Below are 27,945 nucleotides of genomic sequence, written 5' to 3'. Positions count from 1 at the left end.
AGAAAATAAAACATTTTCCCCCACAGAGGCATGTGATGAATGCGTGAAAAATCAAATCTCTCATCCTCTGACTAGTTGCGCTATCAAAGTGTAGATGGCTAACAGTATGTTGCGTTTCGCGATTGGAAGCGTATATCTGGTTTCTGTACATAAAATATAATGGAGATTTGATTTCATTTTAGTCTGCCTGACAACACTGCCCAATTTTTGGTCGACGAGGCTTTATGCTCTGAGAGAACGCAACATCGCGCAGCTGCAAAACGTAAACAACCGAGTAGTAAACAACAGAGAGCATAAAAATCTCGCGAATCGCGTAAAATCGCCCCAAATTTTGCACATAAACAAACCGACCCACACAGTGAAATTTTCCGCCTCGCAAGAAAAGGATCACGGTGCTGCTCGGTCATCCTGCAAAGGCACATTCACATTCCGTTGTCACAGGCGTTCGCGAACGGTCCGCGTTGCAATTTCGCGTGTGCAAAGCGTGTGATTTTCTCACCATCATTGTCATTGATAATCGGTGCAGTGACCTCGGGAACCGAACCCCCCTTTATTAGTGAAAACCCATCCTGGGCTGGAAAGTAAATTGAAGAATCGTCGAAAATGTTGAATTTCCTCTCATCGAAGAAGTCATCAGGTGCTGGTCCGCTGCAAGGCTACAAGATTACCAATGTGGACCGGAGCAAAAAGTACGGCGTGGCCGCGGATTCGCTTCGGATGCTGAAAACGAAAGCCTCCGAAAAGTTCAAGGTGAATGACCTAGATAATGGGATTGAGTCTAGTTAGAACAAGTGCACAGATGGCATTGCATCCATATTTGGCACTGAGTGCGTTTGCCTTGTGTGTGCTCTTTGGCTTTAGGGGAGACTGGGTCTCTCTATGATTAGCAAACAAGAGTCATCAAGATAAAGTGCCCATTTGATTGATCAGGGTGTCTACTACTGTACCTGGAAAACCTGGAATTTTTAGGGAATTTCATTCAACCTGGAAAAAATCTGGAATTCTCATTTAATTTAGGTCATAATCAGGTAAATTATTTAGAATCAGTAATACAAGGTAAAATTTATGTCCTTTTTTGTGACATAAAATCTTTTTAATAAAAAAATCGCTATCAAAACGATACTTGAGATGTTCAGTCTATATTTTTTTTAGTGATCTCTATTTATTCAACACAAAAAAAAAAACTTAAGATTGGCAAGTTAGTAAAGGCAAGTACATTTCCCAGTTACTGTTGGTTGTTTAATAGTTTAATAGTTTTATTATTAGAAAATACGTAAACCTTTTACATTTTATGCTTAGGTGAGGTCAAGGAGAAACAAATGTTTAACTTTAGGAAAATCTTGAACAATATCAAATTACATTGGTGTCTTAAAAGGAATGTTTGTTAGGTTACAAAGACTGTTTAAAACTATGCACTGTAGGTTTCATCCGGGTCTCCAGGGGAAGGTTGTTCCAGAGGCAGACTCCATGTACTAATACACTTCGTCTCAGTTGAGTTGAATGGGGTGGTACGACGAACGACCGGCTGCGTTGCATTTGACCTTGCTGTAGGTGCTGCAGGATGTATTGCGGTAGTTCTCGGAGGTATCCCTTTCGAAGGTAGCAGCAGATTCGGTAGATATAGTTGTCTGGAAGATCTCGACCAAACACACAGTTCCTCCTACCTACTGTAGTATCTCGGGATCGCAATCTATATACAAAACGGATTGTTGATTTGAAACATCGATGCAGTCGGTTCCTTAGGGCTGCGTCCAATCCGGGATAATAGATCACATCTGCGTAGGTGAAAAACGGTGCAACTACCGACTGAGCGAGTTTCTGACGAGTCGCTCCCGGAAGGACGGACGCAAATCTCCGGAACGTTCGTAGTGTACCATAGACTAGCAGTGACGTCGTCAACCTAATGACGCCAAGTCAGGTTATTGTCCATGTAAAGGCCTAGATTCTTGACACTACTAGTCGGTTCGATTACCTCGTTGCAGAAAACTATGTCAGACTGGGTAATGACTGTACCTTCACGGGTGAAGATGATGGCTTGTGTCTTCTTGGGATTTGGAAACATACTGTTAATGGCTGCCCAGCGTTCGATTGCCGAAAGGTCGGTGTTGATTTTGCCAACCAGATCATCCAGTTGTTCGACGGGACCTGTTACATAGATCTGAAGATCATCGGCGTTCAGATGATACTTGCACTGAAGAACGTTTGGTAGGCTGTTAATGTAGAGTGAGAAGAGGAGCGCACTTAAGCAAGATCCCTGCGGTGTGCCATCGGTTAGTCGCTGCTCGGCCGACAGGGTGTCTCCTACTTTAACCACTTGACTCCTGTTGCCAAGAAAAGATCCGAGGAGATTGCAGGCTGAAATTGATAGGCCAAATTCGCGTTCGAGTTTATACTGTAGCTTTCCATGGTCGACGCTGTTGAAGGCAACGGAGAAATCGACCAGCACCATGACCGTGCAGAAGTTCTTGTCAAATCCGCTGTAGATATCGTGTACAACTTTGGTTAGAGCAGTGGTCGTGCTGTGGTTCTTACGATACGCAGACTGATGTTTTGCGAGGAGAGCAGGGTTGGACGATTCTAGGTAGTCAGAGAGTTGCGAAAGGAGGATCTTCTCGAGAATTTTTGAAATTGCGGGCAGCACGCTGATTGGTCGATAATCCTTTGGTACCGTTGGGTTAGCTGATTTGGGTATGGGGGTTACAATAGCTTTTTTCCATCTCGAGGGAAATGATTCTACGTCTATAATGGCGTTGACTAGATGGACTAAGTGGGGAAGTATGAACGGAGAAAGCAGTTTGATAAACGAGATTGGTATATTATCGCAACCGATGGCATTGGTGTGGATTTCCCAAATCTTCTTGGACACATCTTCTGCAGTGGTGTGCTGAAAACGGAAATTAATGAAACATCTCGAATTTGTTTATACAATAGTTTTACGACTATTCCACAAGTTCATAGTGATATTTTTCTCAGCTCCCAAGGAATGCTTCAGGAATTCTATTAATTTCTCCAGAGAGTCTTTCTCGAATACCTTCATGAACTTATCTAGGGATGCTACCAGCAATTTAGCAAGGGATGTTTAAATGGATTCCTTCACTAATCGTGTCAAGAAAATCGTAGAGCACTGCAACGTTGTTATTCCAGTAATTGTCACTAGATCAACGACTTTTAGTTTTATTGCCCTATCTTTGTTTTTTTTTTTCAGATTTCTCGTCAAAGTAGCCAATTAACGACTTTTAGAATTTAAGAAAACTCAAATTATCATGCGAAAAGATTATTGATATCTATTTTAGTTCAAAAGCTTTTGAAGTTTTTCTGATAAAAAATCTTTGTTTTTCAAGTATTTTTTTCTTTTCGATCCTAATTTTATGATCCGTATGCTTTTCGCTTATTGTTCACTATTTGTTTTGTTAAATATGTATACCGTGGTGAATCAAAATCTGGACGGTACCAATACACTGTGTTTTATTTTCTCCATTTCATGCGCTTTTTGAATAGCGCCCAAACCGTTGATTTTAGCGATATAGTTTGTTCGGAGAAGTTTCTTGGTGTATTAAAGCGCATCTTTTGTTGCAAAAAGTTTTGTGATCAATCCAAGCAGTGAGATAGAAAACCTATTTTTTCAAAACATTTAGATAGACATATGGTGTCTTCGGCAAAGGTGTAGAATTGGCAATTTGAAACAATTTTGTCAAAGACACGATTTTTCTATCTCTTATACTTTTTGAGACATATGCCGTTATATGTGAAGGACCCCTAAAAATCATATTTTTTTTATCATAACTTTTTTCCAAGAATTTTAACATTTTTTGTGTGTTTTGCAAAGTTGTTTGTCATGGAAAAACCTAGGGCTGTGCAAATATCGATATTATCGATAATATCGATATTATCGGCTCGATTTTATCGATACGATATCTGATATTTGCCTACCCGATATTTTCCTATATCGATAAAACTATTGTCCGTCCGATAATTAGGACAACACTCAATGATTTCGTTAAAACTAGTTTAACGGAATTTTAGATATCCGTTAAATGTAACATACCATAATTACAAAATTCAAATATTTGACTTCATAATACAACAGTTGGTGTCAAATGAAGCCAGAATAGTCGATATTGCTTGAAAATCCCTTTATTAAAAATTATCGGGTATCGGTTCGATACCGATAATGTCAAATCCGATATATCGTCGATACCGATATTTAATCAATTGGATATCGCCGATACCGATAAATCGTCCTTGTGCACAGCCCTAGAAAAACCCGTGTTTTTGCTGAACATATCGTCACCCTATCTTTTGAAGTAAGGTACCGTGGGGCAAGTGGGTAATGGAATTCGCATAGTTGAGATTCTTCCAATTCTAGAGACTTTGAATTGAAACAAATGAGGTTGTGTATATTTTTTAGCTTGACTCCCACCATATATAAGCAGCATGCTGAAATTGATTTTTATGAAACATTGAAGAAAAAAATACAAACAAAGTTTTTGAAAAATGTCTCCCTACTCTTCACTTGCCCCAAAAGTGGGGCAAGTGAAAAGTTTACCGTTTTGAACAATAAATTCAAAAACAAACAGTTATATTCACGATTCCTATTAGCTTTAACACTTGTTAAGGCTTCCCAATGAACAATAACATAAGTAACATGTAAACAAAGAAAATGTTATTCTTATCACTTCAATTTTCTTCTGTTCAGTTATGTTAGTTGAAATGATTCGACAACATTATAACTGCAACATTTCCAATGTTAGTTCTTACATTATAGGACAGCAATTGCATTTCTGCTTTGTAGAATTTCCACCGCTCGTTATTTGTTTTTGAGAAAGTCGGATATGACGTCGGATAACTCTTCGGAAGAAATCAATAACGTATTTAGGGTCTTTTTTATGTGGATAGACCTATATCCCATTTTTATGTTTTGAAGTAGCTTTACATAGACATTCCACGAGATTTCCGTGTGTTCTCTAATATTGCAACTTTTCAGTCAACGTCTTCCTTTTAATTGGCTGCCCGAAGTAGACATATTGATATTGTAATGTTTGGCAACATCTTTTAGAGAATTTCCATGATTTATAATAGCTTTTAACGCTTGAGTATAGTGTTTCTTGAATTATCAGCACGTTATGTTTTTCTATGATAATTGCGAACCATGTTTACTTATGGCTGCTTGAAGAGAAAACACAAATACAATCTCTAATGATAAACTTTTCACTTGCCCCACCTGATAAGAAAATTGACGGTGTTTAAATTTAGTTATTTTTAGGTCTACATCGAATTAATACTAAAACTTTTTTTATTGCGGTTTGAAACTGTCACAGAGGACAACTAAGAAGTGGTACAGGAAATTATTTTCCGCAACTTTTTTCCAGGTTAACAATTTTTCACTCTATTATGCAATAATGGCTGAAAAATCTCAGAAATCTCTTACCTATCGTAATGTTCTCAATGACCTCAAAGGTTTACGCATGATGAGTTTAAAACGTTAATTCACATATTCAGTAAAATATATCAATTGTTTTCACTTACCCCATTTACCCACTTGCCCCGCGGTACCTTAACAGAGTCATGAATTACTCTTTTTTCAAGGGGTAGTTTAGGCCTCTATAACTGGCTTCAGCTCAAAATGGCGCAGACAACTCTTACAAATCATGAAAGTACCATATCTCCCCTTTCGGCAATTGATAAAAACTTTTGTCTATAAGCGTCTTTGTATGGGTTTTTACTATCAAACACATAAGCCTTATTAAAACGAATTCGACTGATAATTCTTTTACTTTAAGAGATAGAGAGGTACGATGTTCAGAAAAAAAAACACGCGTTTTAAGATGTTCAACAACTTTGTAGAAGACATGGAAAATGTTAAAAATTTAAGTAAAAAGTTATGAACAAAAATGGTTTTAAACGAGTTTTTTCATAAAAATTTGTGTCTCTTCTTCTTCTTATTTGGCTTTACATCAATTATCTTGATAAAGCCTCGCCAACAATATTTCGCCAATTCCCTCGGTTCATGGCCGCTTCTCTCCATCCTCGCCTGTGACCCACGCTCTCCAGGTCCTGGTGTACCTGATCAATCCACCTAGCTCGCTGCGCCCCACGCCTTCTTGTTCCGACCGGATTCGTGGCGAAAACCATCTTTACAGGGTTGTTGTCCGGCATTCTTGCAACATGCCCTGCCCAGCGTATCCTTCCAGCTTTAGCTACCTTCACGATACTGGGTTCGCCGTAGAGTTGAGCGAGCTCGTGGTTCATCCTTCGCCGCCACACGCCGTTCTCCTGCACGCCGCCGAAGATTGTCCTTAGCACTCGGCGTTCGAAAACTCCAAGAGCTTGCAAGTCCTCCTCGAGCATAGTCCACGCCTCATGCCCATAGAGGACTACCGGTCTTATGAGCGTTTTGTACATCGTGCATTTGGTGCGGGGGTGAATCTTTCTTGACCGCAGTTTCTTCTGGAGCCCATAGTAGGCACGACTTCCGCTGATGATGCGCCTTCGTATTTCCCGACTAACATTGTTGTCAGCCGTCAACAAGGATCCGAGGTAGACGAACTCGTCCACCACCTCGAAGGTATCCCCGTCTATCGTAACACTGCTTCCTAGGCGGGTCCTGTCGCGCTCAGTTCCGCCAACCAGCATGTACTTTGTTTTCGACGCATTCACCATTAGCCCGACTCTTGTTGCTTCGCGTTTCAGGCGGGTGAACAAATCTGCCACCGTTTCAAATTTTCTCCCAATAATATCCATGTCGTCCGCGAAGCAAACAAATTGTCCGGATCTCGTGAAAATCGTTCCTCGACTGATAAGTCCGGCTCTCCGCATGACACCTTCAAGCGCAATATTGAACAACAGGCACGAAAGTCCGTCGCCCTGTCGTAGTCCCCGTCGAGACTCGAACGAACTGGAGTGTTCGCCCGAGATCTTCACGCAGTTTTGCACACCGTCCATCGTTGCTCTGATCAATCTTGTGAGCTTCCCGGGAAAGCTGTTCTCGTCCATGATTTTCCATAGCTCTATGCGGTCGATACTATCGTATGCCGCCTTGAAATCGATGAACAAATGGTGCGTAGGGACCTGGTACTCACGGCATTTCTGGAGGATTTGCCGCACGGAAAAGATCTGGTCCGTTGTCGAGCGGCCGTCGATGAAACCTGCTTGATAACTTCCCACGAACTCGTTTGCTATAGGTGATAGACGACGGAAGAGAATCTGGGATAGCACTTTATAGGCGGCGTTTAGGATGGTGATTGCACGATAATTTTCACACTCCAGTTTGTCGCCCTTTTTGTAAATAGGGCATATAACGCCTTGCTTCCACTCCTCCGGTAGCTGTTCCGTTTCCCAGATTCTGACTATCAGCCGATGCAGACAAGCGGCCAACCTGTCCGGGCCCATCTTGATGAGTTCGGCTTCGATACCATCCTTGCCAGCGGCTTTGTTGTTCTTGAGCTGTTGAATGGCATCCTTAACTTCCCCCATCGTGGGAGCTGGTTGATTTCCGCTATCCGCTGTGCTGACGTAGCCATAGCCTTCGTTGTCCTGACCTTCTGTGCCTGTGTTCTCTGCGCCATTCAGGTGTTCATCGTAGTGCTGCTTCCACCTTTCGATCACCTCGCGTCCGTCCGTCAAGATGCTCCCATCCTTATCCTTAAAATTTGTGTACTTTATGTTAAAAAATTCGTAACTCTTTTACAAGATTTTTAACATTTTTCATGTCTTCTAAAAAGTTGTTGAACATCTTGAAACGCATGTTTTTGCTCAACATCGCACCTCTCTATCTCTTAAAGTAAAAGAATTATCAGTCGAATTCGTTTTAATAAGGCTTTTTTTTAGAAAGATTTAAGCATGTGTGGAACAATGATTTAAACGTTTTTTTTATAGCTGATATGGGGTAACATTGATCCCCTAAATCTGGAAGCGTGGGTGATTTCACAAACCAGACGCTGATGAACAGCTCAGCAGGCTTCTGGCTGCAAAGCATTTACTCCTCGCTAAGCAAGTTCGGATGAGCTCTTACCAGCGCGAAAGCAAAAATGGAATGAAACCGAATTCGGCGACGGAAGCATCTTTTAAACCCTTAGAATAGCATATGATGTTCCTCTTTTCTGGGCTCTTCTTTTTCTGATCGACCAATCTGGGAAATGGGTATGTGCCAATAATGTGTTGGGTTTAGAATCACTAGAAAATTGCGGAAAATGCTAATGCGTGAGAAAATGGTCGAACATGAATTGTTGGAAGAGTTGACATTCCCTAAATATTCAATACTTCACTATTGATAATCATTAGTTTTCTTTATTATGAAGGTAAATTTCTGATCCATTGGTTCCAAAATTATTAAAATGGGTCAATGAGAACTGGTTTCAATAGCGTTCGAAAAATGTCGCAATTTTGTTACATGTGATAATTTTTGTAATCGAAGTGTTCCCGTAAAATATGGAAATCAAAGACGATTTATGTTTCGACAAATTGAACTCTAAAAATCGAAAGTACGAGTTATCTAGTTGTAGCATTAAGGGGACGATTTATTCAGGGCAAATGAGATATTTTATGAAGCTGTGAGATTGATTGAAAAATATGAAATTTAACAAATAATGTCGGAAATATTACTCTTTTAACTCTTTTCCACACATTTGATGGCCCTGAAAAGGGCTGATGGCTTTGTTAGCTTCGATGCTATCGGGATGTTATCAGTTGATTGCCATGGCCCAACGGAGAATCCTCAACGCAACTGTATAACTTAAAGCAAGTTATCTGCTTATGCGACGAATCACCTGAAAGCTTCGTGGCGTGGATAGCGCATAACAGGTAGTGGATCACAGGGCTAAGGTCGAAATCTGAAAACGTAGCTCACTCTTGAAATCTTGTGCGATTGCACAAGTCCGATGCTCGATTGGCAGCTCCTCGGATGCCAGTCACAGCCACAGTTTACCGGGATTTCATATCACTCTTGCCAATCTTGCAATCTTGCCAACATCGCAGTTGTAATTTCCGCCGATGTATTTCTCGATCACCTGCAGGGAGGTCCCGTTCCGTCCGTTTAGGGCTGCGATGGCGGCCATAACCATCTCATTCTTCTGTGGACTGCTTCCTCTTCTTCTTCTTCTTCTTCTTGGCGGCGGCAGTGGCGATGGCTTTGGCTTCGGACGGTATCTTCTCTCGGTTGGTCGACGGTCAGTATAATTTGCGCGAAGCATGAGCGCGACTTCGCTATCGATGTCTGTGCCTGAGAAGCACGCTCAGTCAGAGCAAGCCGATCTATTGCCTGCTGAGATGCGATCCAAGCGGAGAGTGAAAAGCAAATGACGTCAATTTTTCTCTAGTATCCCTATATCCCTAGTACCCCCGTTGGTTTGACCACATTTAATCTGAACACTTTTTAATCTGTACCCCGCTAATTTGCACATCGTTCAGATTAAAAATGGTTCAAACGTCATCTAGCTCATGGAACGGAGTGAAGTGAGATGCAACGGTGTGGAACGGAACGCAGAATCAAAACAAAACAGTGATAGAGGTAACCAGAAACACGTTTCTAGGGTGACTAGATTAAAACAAATTAAAAATGAACCCCGATGGTTTGCCTGAGGTACCGTTCAAATTAGCGGGGGTGCAACAACATTCTCTTTTAAAACAGTTATTAAACTATTTGGACAGATATGTGTGGCTCAGTAAGTAAACGACATGAACCTTTGATGTCTGGTCTTTCGATTGAGGTGCTAATCGAGGAATTTCGTTAAGCCAGCAAAAAGTTATAAATGTTTAAAATACTCCATGCCGACGTAACGCTCTTGGTTTTGAATTTCCAATTTTACTCCTGTATAGAGAAGAAAGACGTAGTCCTACGTAAAAAAAAACTTTTCCTGGCAAAGTTGCTTGAAATTGAATTTGCTAATTTTCAATAACAATAATACAAACAACTTTGTAGAAGACCGTTTTCGCCTAATGTTTCATTCTGAAGCTCAAAATGCATCTTTCCGTGTAAAACTGTTTTCTGGACCACTGTGCAGTGTAATAAAATGTGTGCAAGAGCTCTACCAAATTTCGTTACAAAAATTATGACGTGTTTCTCCCCATCGTTCTCTATAAAACAGCTTCGTTGATTGCACCAGACAACTTGATGAGAGATTCCTATATAAGGACAAACCCGTGACAGTATAGTAATTGTAACAGAGCCTGAGAAAAATCTGCCCGCGCGATTCGAGGTCAACGTTTGAGCGCAAGTGCATTAGCTCTTGTTGTTGTTGTGATTGCTCGTTGCACACGCCTGCATTCATGTAGAGAAGCAAGTGTGCAGTGACAAAAAAAAGTCAAGCCACCCAACCGGATATAGAGACATAAAGGATATAAGGCACGAAGGCCAATGACATTGACCCGGTTGATTGTACTCTGTAGCGCTGTAGTGTATGGGTATTGAAACGATTGTTTCTCTTCCGCTTTCCTGGTTTGAGTTTCCATTAGTATGAACTGGGAGTTGACCTAGTTTTGATAGATATATTTAATCCCTGTTTGGACTTCGTTGATGTAGGTTTGTGATGTACGCATTAACGACAAATTGTATGCCTAAATAATTCGTGATTTTGCCATAGCTATCAAGTATTAAACTCCAGTTTATTATAGCTGAACTCTCATGAGGGTCGTTGGATATATTTTGGTCATTTTTTGACTGTCGTACGAAATTTACCATACGTTTTTTAAGTACACTTTTCCCCCTCTTACGACCACGTGGTTTCTTCAATCGATGAAAAATAGTTTTCTTGCTGCTCAATCAATCACATTCATGGTTTTGTGATCAATTTAATTTAAAAATTTGAAAACCACGTGATTCACCTTTCAACCACCCTCTAGTAGACTCTCTTCATCTCCTTGAAGGTCCAAATGGTTTATAAATGATTACTGTATTATTGGGTTCTTATTCCAGCACTATTTGTTTAACCCATTTATATGTTTCGTCTCCAATAAGGACCGAGACATTATGGCACATCCTGAAAAATTGCTCCTCTGTTATTGTATTCTTTCAAATTTTATGATGGATATGCTTTGCAAAAGGCTGGTTGCAGTTTCATTTAACTCTCTCCTTCCCATGGTAGCTCAAGAACTCCATTGACGACGAACTTGAGACAAACAGAATCAGATGAATATTATGGAAGCGTTACTAGAATATGATTACATACTCATCAAATTAATCCAAAAATCCGGAGAGTTGATTTTCAATAGTAAAACTATGATATTTGGTCGAATGACATTTAGTCGAATAGACGTTTGGTCGAATGACGTTCAATCGAAAGTACATTTGGGTGAATGGCTTTAGAACATTTAATCGAAGAAGCCTTTTGTAATGGTTGATTGAAAAATCTATAGATATAGAACCTAACAAGAAATTTTGCACAATGGGTGAACATTGGATTTAAAGTTAATTTTGGAATAACATACTTCTCTCGACGATCTTGGATCTTTTTGTAATTGAAATTGTCTTGACTCAGGCATACAATATCGTCGAGACTAGCACGTAAAATACGAATATAAACGAAGAACGTCTTCAACAAAGGATGTTAATAACTGTAATAGTGTTCATATGATGTTAAACCAAAGACACATTAAACTGACACATTAATTTCTTGTAAAAGAGTACAAAGTTGAGGAGAAATTTTCCTTGTCTCGGTTAGAAATTATCCAACATTTAGTAAGCCTCAAATGAAACTACCTAAATAATAATTAAAATTATAACTCATTTGCCACACTGCTTCCTTTCATTTTCAGCTGCAAAACTGTCGCGTCTATCTGGCCCGCGAAGGCGTCGAGGTATTGGATGAGGATTACTTTCACACCCTTCCGGCCCAGGTTCTGTTCGTAGTCGCCGAGAAAGACATTATCGTAAAAACTGGCAAGTAGAACCATCTATCACCCTATTATACAATAGCTGATATTTCAATGGCAGTCATACCTAACTGCACATACAGTCAGTGACATAAGTTAGTAACCAAATGCTGTTTTTCCATACAAAAGTTTGGGGTGCCGTATCTCAGCTTCTGGTAGTACGAATTGGCTGAAATTTGGATGACGAACTACAAATATCTTGAAATACCGTTTTCGAATTAAATAAAAAAGTCTCTCGGTTACTTACTTTTGTCTTTGAACAACCCTCTGAAACTCTATGGGAAATGACTGCAATGTAATAATTCCTTTACAGGCAAAACTTCAAGATATTTGATACCAGAAGCTGAGATAGGTACAGCACTCCAAACTTGAGCATTTTGTATGGAAAAACAGCATTTGGTTACTAACTTATGTCACTGACTGTATTTGTTTCCGTCTGCGAGAACCGAATGCCAACTGCGACATTGACCTAATTTTGCACAACTATTCCCTTTTTCCCTCCCGGCCATGGTAAATGGCAGATTTTCAGCTCATGTATGACGCAATCAAGTCCACCCATAGCGAACTGCTGCAGGCTGGCACGCTGGTCCAGGAGTTCGTTAGCAATAATCAGGGCGAGATAGCGAAACTGCTGCACAATGCTCAGCGCTCCCAGGACGAACAGACCCTGAAAAGTCACCGAAGTGAACACGCGGAATGGTTTGAAGGTTTGCAAGCAAAAAAATGTGTATACTTAATGCACGGTTATTGGTAACGGTTTTAACAGGCTAGTGGAGGTAACATGCTAACATAACATGGGAACAAGTTGGGTTGAGCGACAAGTATTCCTATCCATACAGATCCATACTATCAAAATTATATTCACCTAACAATTTAATCCTTAACCGTGAATCGTGCTTAATGAATAACGTTAACTAGCTTCACTAGAATAATGTTAATTTTCTTTAGAATATTTTTTTATATCTTACCGAAAGCAAGGGCTTCATCTCGGATGCACACTTATGTTTTCATGCTCTTTTTCAATTAAGTACACATTTACGATTCGATTGTAAAAAGGTAGCGAATGTGGCACTACACTACAAACTAATACAAACTAATATGATTGCAACGTAAGGTGGGGCAAGATATGAGCACTAGTGTGATCAAGATGGCCTTTACAAGCTTCATTGGAATTATTTCGTGTATATCCAAGAAGCTCCAGAGATTCCTACGAGACTCTCCCAAAGGTTTTCAAGCCTTCATGAATTCTCCTTGGGAGTTATCTAAAAAATCCTCTAACAATTTATCAAAGGATGGTTAACGGAATTGATTCCGAATACAAATGTTTAAGGCTGAAATATCCACTAATTTTATTCAGAACAGCTCCTAAAATTCTATTTGAATTTGTTCCAAAAAATTCGTCCGTAGAATCCCTTCATAGATGCTTCCTTAATTGTAGGGGAAAGTGGGACAGTTTGGCCACCTTAGGAAAATCGATAAAAGTTCCTCTTACAATTCATAATTCGATTTTTTGAATAACTATACTAAAGGATTCCCCCAGGAATTGCTCGAAAAATTGGATCAGGAAATCTTCGAGAAATTTTTAACCATAATCAATTACTCTGGAATTTCTTCAGGAGATCTTGCATTGATTCCTCCTCCAATGAATCCAACAAATCGTCAAAGGAATTTTAATGAAGTTCCTGAACAGATTTCACTTGCGATTTTTAGAAGCTTCCTTTTGGTGAGTTGGAGGTTTTTTTTTCGAGAAAAATGTCTGGTTCAAATCTTAAAGAAATCCTGAATAGAAATTTTGGAATGAAATCTTATTTTAAATTATTCTTGTTAAATAAAAGTAAAGTGCCGTATTTCAGCGCACCTATGATTCAAATACGAGATTCATGAAAATTTTTGAAATTTTCCCATGCCGCTATCTGCCGAGGAATTCCAGAAAGAATTGCAAGTTAACATAACTAAGAATGTTTTCGAAGAATTTCGGAAAAAAATTGAGAAATTTCCAAAAGATCCCTGAGATAATTTCTGGAGATTTCCTTAGAGCACTGTTGCCCAAGAAAAAAAATGCACGCTGAAAAGTATTATTTTCAGCGAGCTTTCCACATAGTCGGTAAGTCCTCGGACCACCAGTAAAAACGTGGTGTTAGAGAAATTATTGCTTGAATTTTTGAAGCAGTTCTTCTCTTCTAGAAAAAAAAACGCAGCAATCTCCATGGAAGATTCTTGGAACAAGTTTTTGGAGAAGTGTTCATTGAGGATTGTGTAGAAGTAATATTTCTGTAGGAATTATTTATTCTTTAAGGTAGCTTAACAAAAATCTCATGCCTATGAAAATTTGAAAAAAATCTAAGCCTAAAAAATAACATTTGGAGCAAAATTTAGGCAAATGCCTGAAATAGTTCCTGATCAGGCATTGAAGAATTCGCTCCCATTTGATTTTGAAGCACGATCAAAGTAAGCGAAGATAAACATCCCATCATCCCATCTATTGCGGTTCATGATCGGCAATGTATCGCAAGTTGTCTTTTTTTTAACTTTGAACGTAGGCAGACCAGTGCGTTGGTACTGCCTACTTTTGGTGTTGTGTAAACGAACGAGATTTTTGGTAACTCGGTCGATAGGAAGGGTGTTGGTCACCTGACCAGTTGCTGGTACGTGCTGCTCTCGGGCCGCGGAGATGGCCTCTTCGATGCTCTGCAGTAGACTGGCCCAGCTCAGTATGGAAGAAAAATAAAGTTGTATAATTCCACGGGGCACCCCCTAGGATTATTTCTTAGGGTTAGAGGAAGACTTCCTGAAAATTTCAGCTCATTTGGTCGTGGCATGAGCTGGCGCAAATGAATTGAAGTTGATATGGGATTTTCAGCTCACACATATGGGAAACAGCACATCATCTCCTGTTTGGGTCAGTAAAATTGTTGATAGCGTTCAATTGAACCCAGAATGTCAAAAACACTACTTGATACCATAGCGAACAATATTGTAGAAGGTTGTATGATCATTAAAATTGAGAAAGTTGGTGTTTTAACTATCTGAAGTAGATTTGCAATAATGCTTGGTATTTCTTCAACATAGCTGGGTGGTAGCCACTAAGCGCATCATAGCCACCTATGACGCTGGGCGAGATACGGTACAAGGCGCATGCATGTATGTGATTGTACGGGAGTGCTGATCTAAGCCTAACTTTCAACTACTGAAAGGTTAATTAAAATGAGCTTAAAACCAGATACAACCTTCTGCAACTATGTTTATTAGGGTATCAACTAGTGAATTTGTCATTCTGGGCTCAATTGCACGCGATTAACTAGTCTACGGAACGAAACAGTGGCATAGGGTCAATTTTCAATATATTTGAAACAAATATTCCATACAAACTTCGAATTGAATGCGCCAGCTGGGGAAGCAATCAAATGAGTTGAAATTTTGAGAGAGATTTTTTTACCCTAAGGCACATATCTAAGGGGTGCCCCGTTGAGTTTTTCAACTTTTTTGTTTAAGGGCCAGTCTACTCTGCAGCTGCCGGTAGATGTTTTCAATGGACGCCAGAAGAGCCTGGTACCCAATGTTGGCGTCGACACACCGCTGAATTCGACCTCAGTCGACATTGTGGTTGTTGCGCCGGGTGACTCGATGTCGGTTGACCAGGGAACCAACTTCAGCCACCACTGTGTAGTGATCCGAGCTGAGGTCCAGATGAGCTACCGGCTGGGAGATGTTGCCGTCCATATTGGTTGAGTGGTCCCCGGACCGGCTCAGGCGGGTGGGCGAATCCGGGCTCAGGATGGTGTAGTGGCCATCCTCCAGGTCCTGTTGTAGGATGAGACCATTTCTGTTTCGCCGGGTGTTTCCCAATTGCCTCCGGGGTGTATTCCGGAAGTCCTCGAATGAGCACTTTCATCGGCTTGCTACCGGGGGCATCGTGGGTGCAAAATTCCAGTCCCTTTGCCTTCAGTAGCTTGCCAGCCTTTTCATAGTCACTGCGGGAGTCGCACATGACCTTCGTGCCGTTGTGGCACAGTTTGAACAGCGGCTTGACTTGGTGGGCCGCTAGTTCGGATCGCAGTGCCGAGATGTTCTTCGTCACCGTGAACAGGGGGCAACCTTCGCCTTTTGGGGGACTTGTTTCGCGCGCGCTTCGACGCACTTATTTGCCCGTTGCCAGCTAGCAGGGCAGGGTTCAAGGCGGGATCCGCCTTCTGCTTGCGGTTGCGACCCATCGCGAATGCTATGGGCCGCGGTTGGTCTGCTGTAGCAGTATACGATAAACAATCTTTCATACCCAGACAACCAGAAATCGCATGAAAATTCACGTTATAACTCGTTTAACTACTAATTACATCAAACTCGGAAAATACCGTGGATAAACTCGTCAGATTGATGAATTTCCTCGCATAAAACACTTTTTTCTGAGTTCATTTGTACATTTTGCTTCGTCCCGTACACTCGTACAAAGTAAGTCGAACCAATTCGTAGCAGCTGTCAAATCAACATTTATTATCATAAGTTAAGTCGCATAAGATCACTGGTTAGCTCGGTAGAATATGTATACACTCGCAATGTATGTTATTATTCATCACATAATATATGGACGCATATCGCCTCCACTTTTGTACGTAGAAGGCCTTTTCGTGACATCTTATAACTGAAATTTTGCACATACAAAGCCTCCAAGTGATTTCGTTATACCATGCCCACACAGTTACGGATCACCCACAGTGACGGATCACTTTGGCGTTCAACATCGGATAACTCGCTCAAAACATAAACGTTGACGTTAAACATATTTTTCTCATGTCATACTATTTGTCTTCTACCATTTGTAATGTTAAACATAACATTCAACCGCTAAATAACGGTGTATTTGACAAATGATTAGTTGGTACCACACAGCTATCATCAACTATCATTTTTCGTTTTCTGTATGAAGTGTCGTCAGCATTCATAAGCTCCCACAGGTGGTAAAATTCAAATATTATAGCATAAAACATGCTCGTTCGCTTCGATTTAGTATGAATTCATCTTTGGAAAACTGTTGCGATATAATTCCGTAGCTAAGTGGGAACAAAGGTTCCTGTCAAACTGAAATGTCATGCGAAAGAGTTTAAAGAAGGAAAAGACAAAAATCACCTGAAGTGATCAGTTCATTATCTATAGTGCGAGAAAGCAGAGAAGCAGAAGTTGTTATCCACTGAAGTAATTTAGATCCGGCATAGCCGAAGCCAGATACTTGTCGAACGAGAGTTAGGGTTACATAGATTGACTGAGAAATTGTAAATTAGTACTAAAGAGTGAAAAGAATTGAACTTAATAAACCTTTTCTAGTTTTAGCTTATCCTTCAAATTGATATCTTTCGATTTGCTTAAAGAAGCTCAGCCTCTGAATCTACAAACCCTCCCCATCGGCAACAGAAAACATTTTTCTTGATTGTTGATTCTAAATACCGAATATTAGCACTTCTAACTAGTGATCCATAATATGGATCAGGAAATTATTGTTTACCACGGTTATGGATCACTTCCAAAGAATGTAGTTTTCTGCCATTTTAAACATTGAATTCATCATTTTCAGACAATAGCACTAAATATAAAACTAATAAAACATCAAGGTTTGTCAATTTCATTTTAAGCAGACAAAAATGGGTGGAAAACTTGGTGCGGAGCGAAAACAGTTCATGTCTCTGTTACTACAATGCAGTATCACAAAAAAATGACATTTTACCTTTGTTTCCATCTCTAACACTGCGATTTTTTGCAGTAATATGTGACACATTGTTAACTTTCACCAAATCATGCAATACAGATGCATTGAGTTGAAAATCTCTTGAGTTTGCGCACTGAACCGTAATATGTCACAATTTGATCCATAATTTGAAAATTTACCCATAATATAGTTTTCAGAAACCGATACAATTTTTAATTTTTATGCAATCCTATGTAAATATCACACTCAAAACAGTTTACTAACCGAAGTTCCAATTTGAAACGATTCAATTCGCGCTTTCTAATTACAATTTTACGGTTTCCATGTCGTTTTATTGAATGTTATTGGTTGGACTCCACATTATTTGATCCATAACTGTGGGGTCATGGTACGTACATTTTGGTTGTCTGGGTAATATGCTGCATATTATGATAGTTACAGAGAGCGATAAATGAGAGATTCTCTCAATTTTCTCAGGATTCAATTCCAGTTCCTGATGGAATTCATGAAAATTTTATTTAATGTATTTGACAAATTTTATGAGGAATCTATTATAGATGGTAACAAAGTTAAGCAGGCGACTTAAAAACAATGGGTTACATACATGGCCTGATTCGCTATTCGCCACATAGTAACGCACATGCGCTAGTTTCTATGCACGAAAAATCGCTAACAGGTAACGCGAAAAATATTTGTATGGCGAAAAGCATCTAACGAATTATTTCTCAAATCTGGGAACTAATTATGAAAAAAAAAAATTGGTACTGGTTGTGCGTGATGATAATGGCTGTTACGCCTACCAAATATTTTTTTTGATTACAGCTTCCACTCACAAGAAATTTGAATTTAGATGCCTTTCCCCATACAAAATAAAAGGAGAAAACTCCTGCTGATCAACTGTGGACAAGAGGTAATCCTTTGAACTCTTCTGAACCAACATTTATTTCGTGTATTTTCCCCAAAAAATCGCTCTCTCGATGATTTTTTCTCCATTTTCTTAAATTTATTGTCAGACAAATATGCTAGATATTGAGATTCATTTTCAGGAAAATATAAAATGGTAAATTTGAGGGGCGAAAACCATACTAAGGGGCACAATTTCTAGAATGGAACAGTTTGAATATAATCCCTCCTAGCATCAAAAAGAGACGCTATATCCTAGAAGTAGAAGATAGTTTCTAAAGGTACAAAATTAGTCGAACGTTTATTTTATTAACATTGTAAAGCTGAAATCGTCAAGGAGCGTTTTCAAAATAATTTGCGGCATAATGTGCAAGAAGCTCTTATATTTTAGATCCGGGAAATTTTAAGATTGATCATAAATTTGTAAATAGTTTCCTACTTAATAATGTAAGAAATTTCGTATTTTGAATTTGTTATCTAGAAAATTTAGGAAGAAACATCCGAGATTTTTGCTTGAGTTGAGAAAAACTTATGTGCCAAAATAATTCAAACAAATTTCAACAGTATTGGAAAATAAAAAAAAAGCTGCTATGAGATATCAATTTCATATTAAAATTTCCGTGGTTGATCAAATTTTGCATTTTCAAGGGGCTGTACGAAAAATATAGTGAAATCTTCATGAATCGATGTTCCATGACTCGTTGGAATCATACTAAAAACAATGTTTCATTGTTACTATGATGGTTCCTTCAAACAGCTTTCCATAGTATTCCTGGTCAATTACTTGATTTGACTGTAGAGATTCCACTAAACTGCTCGAAGATATATTAACTAAGTTTTAAATTTTTATGTTAATTTTTAGTTTACAATTTTGAATGTAAAACGATGAACGTTCCTGAATTTTTTGCTGTTTATATATGATATTATGCGGTGCTTGTACGGTATTGAGGTCTACTACGTGTGATGTCAATATACCGTGCACCCGCTAATTTTAACAATACTTCATGTAAATTATCGGGATTCATTTTACTTCTAGCTACCATACAATGAACAGAATGTCACTTTTCTGATAATTTATCTTATAAACTTAGTGGGCTCTTATTTAGCCCTGGTTGGCTGTCTTGCTCCGTGCTACAACACTTGCCACAGTTTGGTATCGATATCTTTCTGAACAAGTTGTAATGAATTGTTTAACACTTATCTAACATTTCAGAAGCATGATAGTATCGTTTGCCTATGAAATCCTAATGCACCAGTAATGCACTCCCTTCATTTTAAGGAATCGATGAGAAGTCTGGTCAAACCAAGGAGGAAGTTATGCAACGTCGCGGCCAGGATCGTATTCGAGGCTATTTTTACAAAACTAAGGACGAGCTAACGAAGTGTGCCATCTACCGACAGAATGCGATGGCCAAGGAGCTGATCGACGAAATGCTGGATCTGTTTCGTCAACTGTTAAGCGGTTTCGACTTTTTTAGCTGTATATTCGACCGTAGCCATTCGCGGCGATTGACAGAGGGCGCGGTTTCAAATTTAGTACTAACCACCGAAGAGCATAAGCGTAATCAAGGCGGAGGAGACGAAGTCGACGCGCCAAGGATAATGCCGAAACGAATGAAGTTGGCAATCGAGAAGTCGCTTCAGAACGATGGTAATGCAATCGAGAAGTACCGGGTGGCACTTTGCAACGACAGGGGAGATTTTAGTTGTATGGGCCTGTGGAATGAAACGACGTGCAAATACGAGGCACATATTATCAATCCGTACGTCAGTAGGGAGAACATGATACTGTTTCAAGTGTGGAATTTGGACCACCAGGTGGAAATTCGTCGCACGGTTCTTCCATCTATTGTGGAAAACTTGAAACGTGTCATCGAGAACGAGGCAGATGCAATCTGTAAGATACATAACCGTAGGGGTAAGAAACTTTCTGTGATAACTTATTTTATTGAGCTTTTTACGCTTGGGAACCTGAAATTAGTTCATATTGTTTGCCACGACAAAAGTATTCATGATATGATCTCGAAGGGTAGCATTATCTGTGACAAATGTGCAGAGTACAAGTATATTAAGGAATTCCAAAAGAAAATACGCTTCAATAAAAACGGATTAATGTAGAGGTGAACGGATTGAATGTATAGAAAATATGAGAATGCCAATGGCCAGTAATTGAAGCACTATAATCGACTCACTCTAGAGACTTGATTACTTTGTTAGTGAAAGCCGCTAGAAAGTCTTTATTTTGAAAGTATTTTTCGAGTAAAATGTTCGGTCTCGAAAGCTTTTTTAAAGTAAAACGTTCTCCAAAGTCACTTATTTTAGTTTATATCGGAATTGCCTTCTCATATCAAAAAGGCATTCAATCATGTACACAAATTTAACTCAAAGCGACTATTTTTGACACCTGTATTGTGGGTCATATAACAGTATTTTGACGATTTTCATGATCTCAGGAATTTCAAGAACTTACACCATAATTCACTACAGACAGAAAATAAGTGACCCTAGAGACCATTGCACATTGGTCCACGGAACGAAATTAAGTGGAATTAATTAATAACTTAAAAAATATAAGAGATAGGGTTTTGGTGTCTTCTAAACATTTGTTTGTCTGGTCAAGGCGCGTTATATACAAAAGTGTCCTAAGCGCCAAATTTCATAGCTTTCGGAATTCGCTCTCAAACTTTTTTATTTCAAAAGATAGCACAACAAAATGTTCTGCAATATTGAAGATTATAGAAAATATGAAAACTTTGTAGAACATCATTTTTTCTATATCTGATAGGTAGTTTTAGAAAATTAGGTCACTTTAGAACTGTATGGTCAAAAATCGGTTTTTCCTCAATACTAACGAAAATATTACGAACGAAAAAATAGGCATCATAAAAAATAGGCATGTTAAACATCTACAATTTTCTTGTTCATGCTAAGAATAATTTATTATTTATGAATGTATCACTAAATGTTCGACTGTAATTGAATTAGAATCTCAATAAGTTGAAAAAATCTGTTTTCTAAGTAAAATTATTCGATCTGTTTTCTAAGTAAATTAAGGGATAATTCAAAACACATTTATTAGAGAAAATCGAAAAATACTATCACCAAAGTTTACTAAAATACACTTTAAGATATGCTTATTCAAGTAGCGGGAAAAGTTTTTGATGTCACTTGCGCCATTTTGAAATGTTACGCTTGGAAAAGTGGATGAAAAAATTACAAAAATGCTTATATCTTTTCATATGAAAATTTTAGAGGTATGACGTTTTCAGAGGAAATGTGTATTTTGCTCATATCTAAAACTCGTCATAGTAGGCCTGAAAAATTGATATTTTCTTTAGTATTGAGGAAAAAGTGAACTATACCTCTAAAACTATCAGATATAGACAAAAATGATGTTCTACAAACTTTTCATATTTTCTATAATTTTCAATATTGTAGAATATTTTGTTGCGCTATTTTTTTTAAATAAGCTATGAAATTCGGCGCTTTGGACACTTTTGCATATAACGCGCCTGGACCAGACAAACAAATGTTCAGAAGACATCAAAACCCTATCTCTTATATTTTTCAAGTTATTCATTAATTCCACTTAATTTCGTTATGTTTTAATTTAATATGCATTGAGCTTGAAAACAAACTTTAAGGTGAAGATGAATCGAAGCCAAAGTTCAAATTTTCAAGAGCACGGATGTGGAGAACCAAACATCCGTTTAAGCTGAAAACCTTATCGATTGGTCACTAGCTGATGGTGACCAATCGATTAGGTTTTCAGCTCAAACGGATGATTGGTTCTCTAGATCCGTGCTCTTGAAAATTTGAACTTTAGCTTCGATTCATCTTCACCTTAAAGACCTTCTGAAATAAAAACTTTAAAAGCCTCCAAAAAGTCACCTGTCCATTAATTTTGTAAAACAATTTTTAAGTTTTTTCAACCCATCTTCTCCCCTATAGTAAGGTTTTTTGTATGAAAGTTAAAAATAAGTTGTATGACGTGTAAGGAATTTGAAATCTCTTTTACCCTCCTAACTAATTAATGGATGGCCCTTAACCCTAAATATTGTTTTCATAATTTGTAGGAGTGATGTGATATGGAAATTGTATTTTATTTAGAATTATCTATACAAATAGTAGTTTATCAGAATTAGATCTACGAAGACGGGATCAATCGACGATAACCTGTTTGCATGCCTCAAGTAATGCTCTTGCCCAAATGGACACTGCATGGGCTCCGGGATCAGCATATGTGTAAGATTTTGTATTTTCCGCTGAGGCAGCATACGCAGCTCGTCCCGACTTCGGAACCATGTTCTGTGTGGCACGGGCTCCTTCCTCGCAGCCTTTGGTGAAGCTTTCCACACATTCCAGCAAGGATAGACCTTGTTCGATGGATTGTTTCATTCGCTGCTCACCTTCCCGCAGGGGATCCAGCATTGTGCGATCTCCTAATTGAGTGAGCGCATACTTGACAATTGTATCGTTTCCGTTTTTCAATGCTTGACTCCAGTGTTTGACATCGATTGGTTGACTGTCTTCTGATGGGTTCATGAAAACGGAAGCAGCCCCCTGGAGAAGTAAGCTGTACAAGGCACCTGACGATCCTCCCATTTCTTGCTGCAGAATAACACTTATCTGCTGGAGCAAAATGCCAGGATGAACGAGATCTAGCTTTTTGGTTTTCAAATGTTTCAAGACAGATTCAGCTCCCTTCGATATGGTACTACCGGTATCACCATCGCCTGTTTCCTTGTCGATTGTGTTCAACATAACCGTACAAGAAATCAGCGCCTCGCATACAAAATGAACGATCATTGAAGCAAGCTTCGCGCCAAAATCTGAACTAACTTCACAAGAGCTCAGGCTTTGTTGAATTATCATTGGCTCTAATGTTTCTATTTTAATCGTCTTCGATGGCAATTGGGTGAATCTAGATCTTGATCCAAAAAGCGTTGATGGTACACTTACTTCATAGTCCAGGTAATCGAGAAGCTTTAAGGAATACCCAGGTTTAAAACGGTTACTGAAATTCCAGCTTGATCAAGCGAAGTCAAATAAGCTCCGCTGTAGATTCGTTTCACATTGTAGACGGTCTCAATTTTATGGAGAAAGGATTCTATAAAAACGCCCATCAGGAATTCCGACGTGCCTCCAAGATTGTTCACTAATAGCACTACATCGGTAAATTTCAACACGCTGATCATCAATTTGCTGATGATGAATTCAATTATTTTTTCAAAATCCTTGCCAGCTTCCATTCTATAAACTCCTGGTTCACCATGAATTCCCTTTCCAATTTCAATGTTCTCCAGAATCCCGTCCTTTAATTCAAATGTGAATCCGATCGTTGCCAAATTCTCGCCTGCGACTAGTCCTTTGCCAAAATTATACACTTCGTCCACAGGCAGTCCACTTTCCGCCATCGCACCGAGTATCTTATGTACCAGCACGACTCCCGCCAATCCTCGCTTACCAACCGATTTTCTCACATTATGATCTTCAATGGAACAATCGTCTCCCACCAACAGCATTCGCACATCTCGGAATCCATATGTCGCTCGTGCCAGTTCCAAGGCAATGCCAAAGTTTAGCCGATCGCCGGTGTAGTTTTTCACTATGAAGATGGCACTCCCATCTCTGTCGGTGACCGCTCTCAAGCAGTCTAAAATTGCCGTGACCGATGGGGAACTGAACACATTTCCACAAACGGCTCCGGTCAACATTCCTTTGCCGACGAAGCCGGCATGAGCCGGTTCGTGGCCACTTCCTCCACCGGAGATGAGTTTCACCTTTCCATCGCTGGGGTGGTTTTCTAGCCGAATCACACAATTTCGCTCCTTCAACAGTTGTAGGCCACCATGCGAAAGGATGAGTCCCTGCAAAGAAGTGCCCACGTCCGACAGAGCCATGTCCGATCAATTGCTAAAAATCCAAACTTTTTGTAAGATTTCGTAATGGATACAGTCTACTGTTTAGTGTTAGCCGTACCTTGACTTGTTCTATAGAAGCTTTTATCCGCAAATTTCTGCTGCGCTTATTGCGAGATAATAGCTGTATGAGTTGCATTCTCTTTATCAGCTTGCATGTGCGGCCAATACAGACGAAGATGCAATGGGTAGGATAAGTGAACCAATAGTAGCATCGTAATATTATTATCTTTATTATCGAGACTTTCAGCCTGTGGCTGGTTCGTTAGTAGCATCGTTTTCAAAATAATCGATCAGATCAATGATTAAAATAATCAATCTGTATTATAAGTATTACATTTTATAATTACACCTCTTTCCATTGGAACTAAATTATGTTTGTTCTTTATATTATTATTATGTATTTATCATTATTGGAGTGGCTATAGGCGCGTTCGCCATTATTATTACTTATATTTTAGATGTTCTGTAACAGAGCGGTTAAGCTACGCCAGGAATTAGATCTTAAATAATGATTAATCGTTAAGTTGTTACCTGTACGCACCAAACTTTGCGCAGCTAAGAAATTATCATCCTATTTTCGCTTTAAATAAGGCTAAAATCTGTATTTTTCATTCAAACTTTTGCCAACGATAGGCTTGTAACCCTTCAGTAGAACACATAATTTAAAAAAAATAAAAATAAACCATAAAAAAAAACAAATTAAAAATGTAAAAGGTAATTCAACATCTTGTGCCTAATATTTAGCTTAGCTTAGCTTAGCTTAGACTGACTACACATATCAATGGTTGCTATTCCGTGATTGACCGAAGTCAGTGAAAATGCACAAAGAATCAACTAGAAGTTCGGCTGGGATTGGCCATAATCTTCTTCAGTGTGCATAATTCAGTGCCTCTATTTATACAGGGTCCATAACGGCGCCGGCCACGTCCTTGCAGTCAGGTGGGAATGGGGGAAGGAATGTTAGTGTGTGTGACCTTTGCTATTTGGAGACCGTGTTTGCCTCTGCATCTTACCATGAATGGTCACTTAATCCATAAGGCAGTGGCTACATGTAATATGCCTGAAAGTACCTTTTGTATGAAGCTGAAGGCAAGGTGTGCATTGAAAACCCACTGTATTGAAGCAGGAGGTGACTTTTACTGCAAACTTGGATAATAGGGCGATATTCAAAACTGAAAAGGCAATAGATGGCTCTTTTTCAGTGGTAGTAAAAACGAAATCCCGAAGCAAAGAAAGCTCTACGAAAGATGAACTAAACACAAAAAGTTATGTATTCACTTTACACTTGGTTTCTAATCACTACTTTTTTGATCCAGTTTCCAAATTGCAAGTAATTTACGTTTTTCATTATTTTCCATACGTTTTGACAGTTCTCCGACTACCATTCTTCCATGCGCTTGTGTTGAAAGTTTGAGAAATTTGAGAATCCAGCGTAGCGTGATCAGTGGGAGGAATACAAACAACAGTGTCGTCGCTCGGCGGCCGGTGAAAGAAACTGAATGTTCGAAAGGTTGTTGCCTGTACTTTTTGCCGTTGGCGCCAACTGTTAGCGATTAAGAACGAAATAAACAGTCGTTACCCTATTGATAGCGCAAAGGTTGGCTTCCCAATAGGGCGATATTCAAAACTGAAAAGGCAATAGATGGCTCTTTTTCAATGGTAGTAAAAACGAAATCCTGAAGCAAAGAAAGCACCACGGAAGATGAACTAAACACAAAAAGTTATGTGTTCACTTTACACTTGATTTCTAATCACTACTTTTTTGATCCAGTTTCCTAATTGCAAGCAATTTACGATTTTCATTATTTTTCATACGTTTTGACAGTTCTCCGACTACCATTCTTCCATGCGCTTGTGTTGAAAGTTTGAGAAATTTGAGAATCCAGCGTAGCGCGATCAGTGGGTGACATACAAACAACAGTGTCGTCGCTCGGCGGCCGGTAAGAGAAACTGAATGTTCGAAAGGTTGTTGTTTGTAATTTTTGCTGCTGGCGCCAACTGTTAGCGTTTAAGAACGAAATAAACAGTCATTACCCTATTGATGGACAATGATTCGAGTAGTTTGTATCATGATATTCAGAATATCACGTTCAAAAGGTGATAGTGGAGCTGTCAAAAATGTATGGAAATACCTATTCGTGATCAAACGTCAACATCCCACCGCAAAATCGCTAGTGTTTGGAGGTGATTTTAACCTCCAAATTGCCAAATAACCTCCAAAACATCACCTCCAAGTTAGTTCTAATAACCTCCGTTATAAGAAATATGGTGGCGCGTCGATCGTCGCAAGTTTATCGTTAAACAGTCAAATGGAATATCATGATACAAACTGCTCGAATGTGCTGCTCGACTGCAAATTTTGCAGCAACCCTGCGGGTTTTTGACAGAAATGTTTGTTTTCATTCCGGAACAGATGAACGAGAAAACTGAAAATCGTCATCAAACGTCATCATCCCACCGCAAAATCGCTAGTGTTTGGAGGGGATTTTAACCTCCCAATTGACTGTTTAACGAGAAACTTGCGACGATCGACGCGCCACTATAATTCATATAACGGAGGGTATTAGAACTAACTTGGAGGTGATATTTTCGCAATTTGGAGGTTAGAATCACCTCCAAACACTAGCGATTTTGCGGTGGGATGTTGACGTTTGATCACGAATTGCAAAATAACCTCCAAAGCATCACCTCCAAATTAGTTCTAATACCCTCCGTTATATGAAATATGGTGGCGCGTCGATCGTCGCAAGTTTATCGTTAAACAGTCAAATGGAATATCATGATACAAACTGCTCGAATGTGCTGCTCGACTGCAAATTTTGCAGCAACCCTGCGGGTTTTTGACAGAAATGTTTGTTTTCATTCGTCATCAAACGTCAACATCCCACCGCAAAATCGCTAGTGTTTGGAGGGGATTTTAACCTCAAAATTGCCAAAACATCACCTCCAAGTTAGTTCTAATACCCTCCGTTATATGAAATATGGTGGCGCGTCGATCGTCGCAAGTTTATCGTTAAACAGTCAATTCCGGAACAGATGAACGAGAAAACTGAAAATCGTCATCAAACGTCATCATCCCACCGCAAAATCGCTAGTGTTTGGAGGGGATTTTAACCTCCCAATTGCAAAATAACCTCCAAAGCATCACCTCCAAATTAGTTCTAATACCCTCCGTTATATGAAATATGGTGGCGCGTCGATCGTCGCAAGTTTATCGTTAAACAGTCAAATGCTCTGGAAGTTCTGATGGAGCCGGCGAATAAAAAAATACCTTGCTTGAGCGAAGATTGAAGGGTAGAAAACAATATTCAATTCGTGATCAAACGTCAACATCCCACCGCAAAATCGCTAGTGTTTGGAGGTGATTTTAACCTCCAACTTGCCAAATAACCTCCAAAACATCACCTCCAAGTTAGTTCCAATAACCTCCGTTACATGAAATATGGTGGCGCGTCGATCGTCGCAAGTTTATCGTTAAACAGTCAATAGGCCTTTTCATTTAACAGGTCCGTCTATGCATTTGTTTACATCGGTGGAGGACCGGTGCTAACACGGGCC

At 39.3% G+C, this 27,945-nt stretch overlaps 2 protein-coding genes across 2 annotated transcripts; one reads left to right on the top strand and one right to left on the bottom strand.

Annotated features, from left to right (window-relative positions):
• Nucleotides 1-249: 249 nt before the first annotated feature.
• Nucleotides 250-20,582, top strand: LOC5565779 (DNA fragmentation factor subunit beta). Its single transcript, XM_001650068.2, has 4 exons — nucleotides 250-750; nucleotides 11,749-11,872; nucleotides 12,387-12,572; nucleotides 19,743-20,582. The coding sequence occupies exons 1-4, from the start codon at nucleotides 604-606 to the stop codon at nucleotides 20,579-20,581; spliced, it is 1,296 nt and encodes a 431-aa protein (XP_001650118.2). The 5' UTR covers nucleotides 250-603; the 3' UTR covers nucleotide 20,582.
• A 2,129-nt stretch (nucleotides 20,583-22,711) lies between these two features.
• Nucleotides 22,712-24,549, bottom strand: LOC5565780 (triokinase/FMN cyclase). The gene is made up of 2 exons (XM_001650067.3): nucleotides 24,446-24,549; nucleotides 22,712-24,379 (listed from the first exon to the last, which is right to left on the bottom strand). Exon 2 carries the CDS (start codon nucleotides 24,364-24,366, stop codon nucleotides 23,452-23,454), a length of 915 nt encoding a protein of 304 aa, XP_001650117.2. The 5' UTR covers nucleotides 24,367-24,379; nucleotides 24,446-24,549; the 3' UTR covers nucleotides 22,712-23,451.
• Nucleotides 24,550-27,945: the final 3,396 nt, after the last annotated feature.

This window comes from Aedes aegypti, chromosome 2 (genome assembly GCF_002204515.2).
Source record: "Aedes aegypti strain LVP_AGWG chromosome 2, AaegL5.0 Primary Assembly, whole genome shotgun sequence".
NCBI classification, from domain to species: Eukaryota; Metazoa; Arthropoda; class Insecta; order Diptera; family Culicidae; genus Aedes; species Aedes aegypti.
The sequence above is the reverse complement of the archived record's forward strand: the minus strand, read 5'-3'. Positions and strand labels throughout refer to the sequence as shown.

Excerpts from the sequence above, each read along its gene's own strand:
- LOC5565779 (XM_001650068.2), top strand. The coding sequence starts at position 604 with ATGTTGAATTTCCTCTCATCGAAGAAGTCATCAGGTGCTGGTCCGCTG. Across the intron at positions 751-11,748 it reads AAGCCTCCGAAAAGTTCAAG|CTGCAAAACTGTCGCGTCTA; the intron begins GTGAATGACCTA and ends TTTCATTTTCAG. Across the intron at positions 12,573-19,742 it reads ACACGCGGAATGGTTTGAAG|GAATCGATGAGAAGTCTGGT; the intron begins GTTTGCAAGCAA and ends CTTCATTTTAAG.
- LOC5565780 (XM_001650067.3), bottom strand. The coding sequence starts at position 24,366 with ATGGCTCTGTCGGACGTGGGCACTTCTTTGCAGGGACTCATCCTTTCG.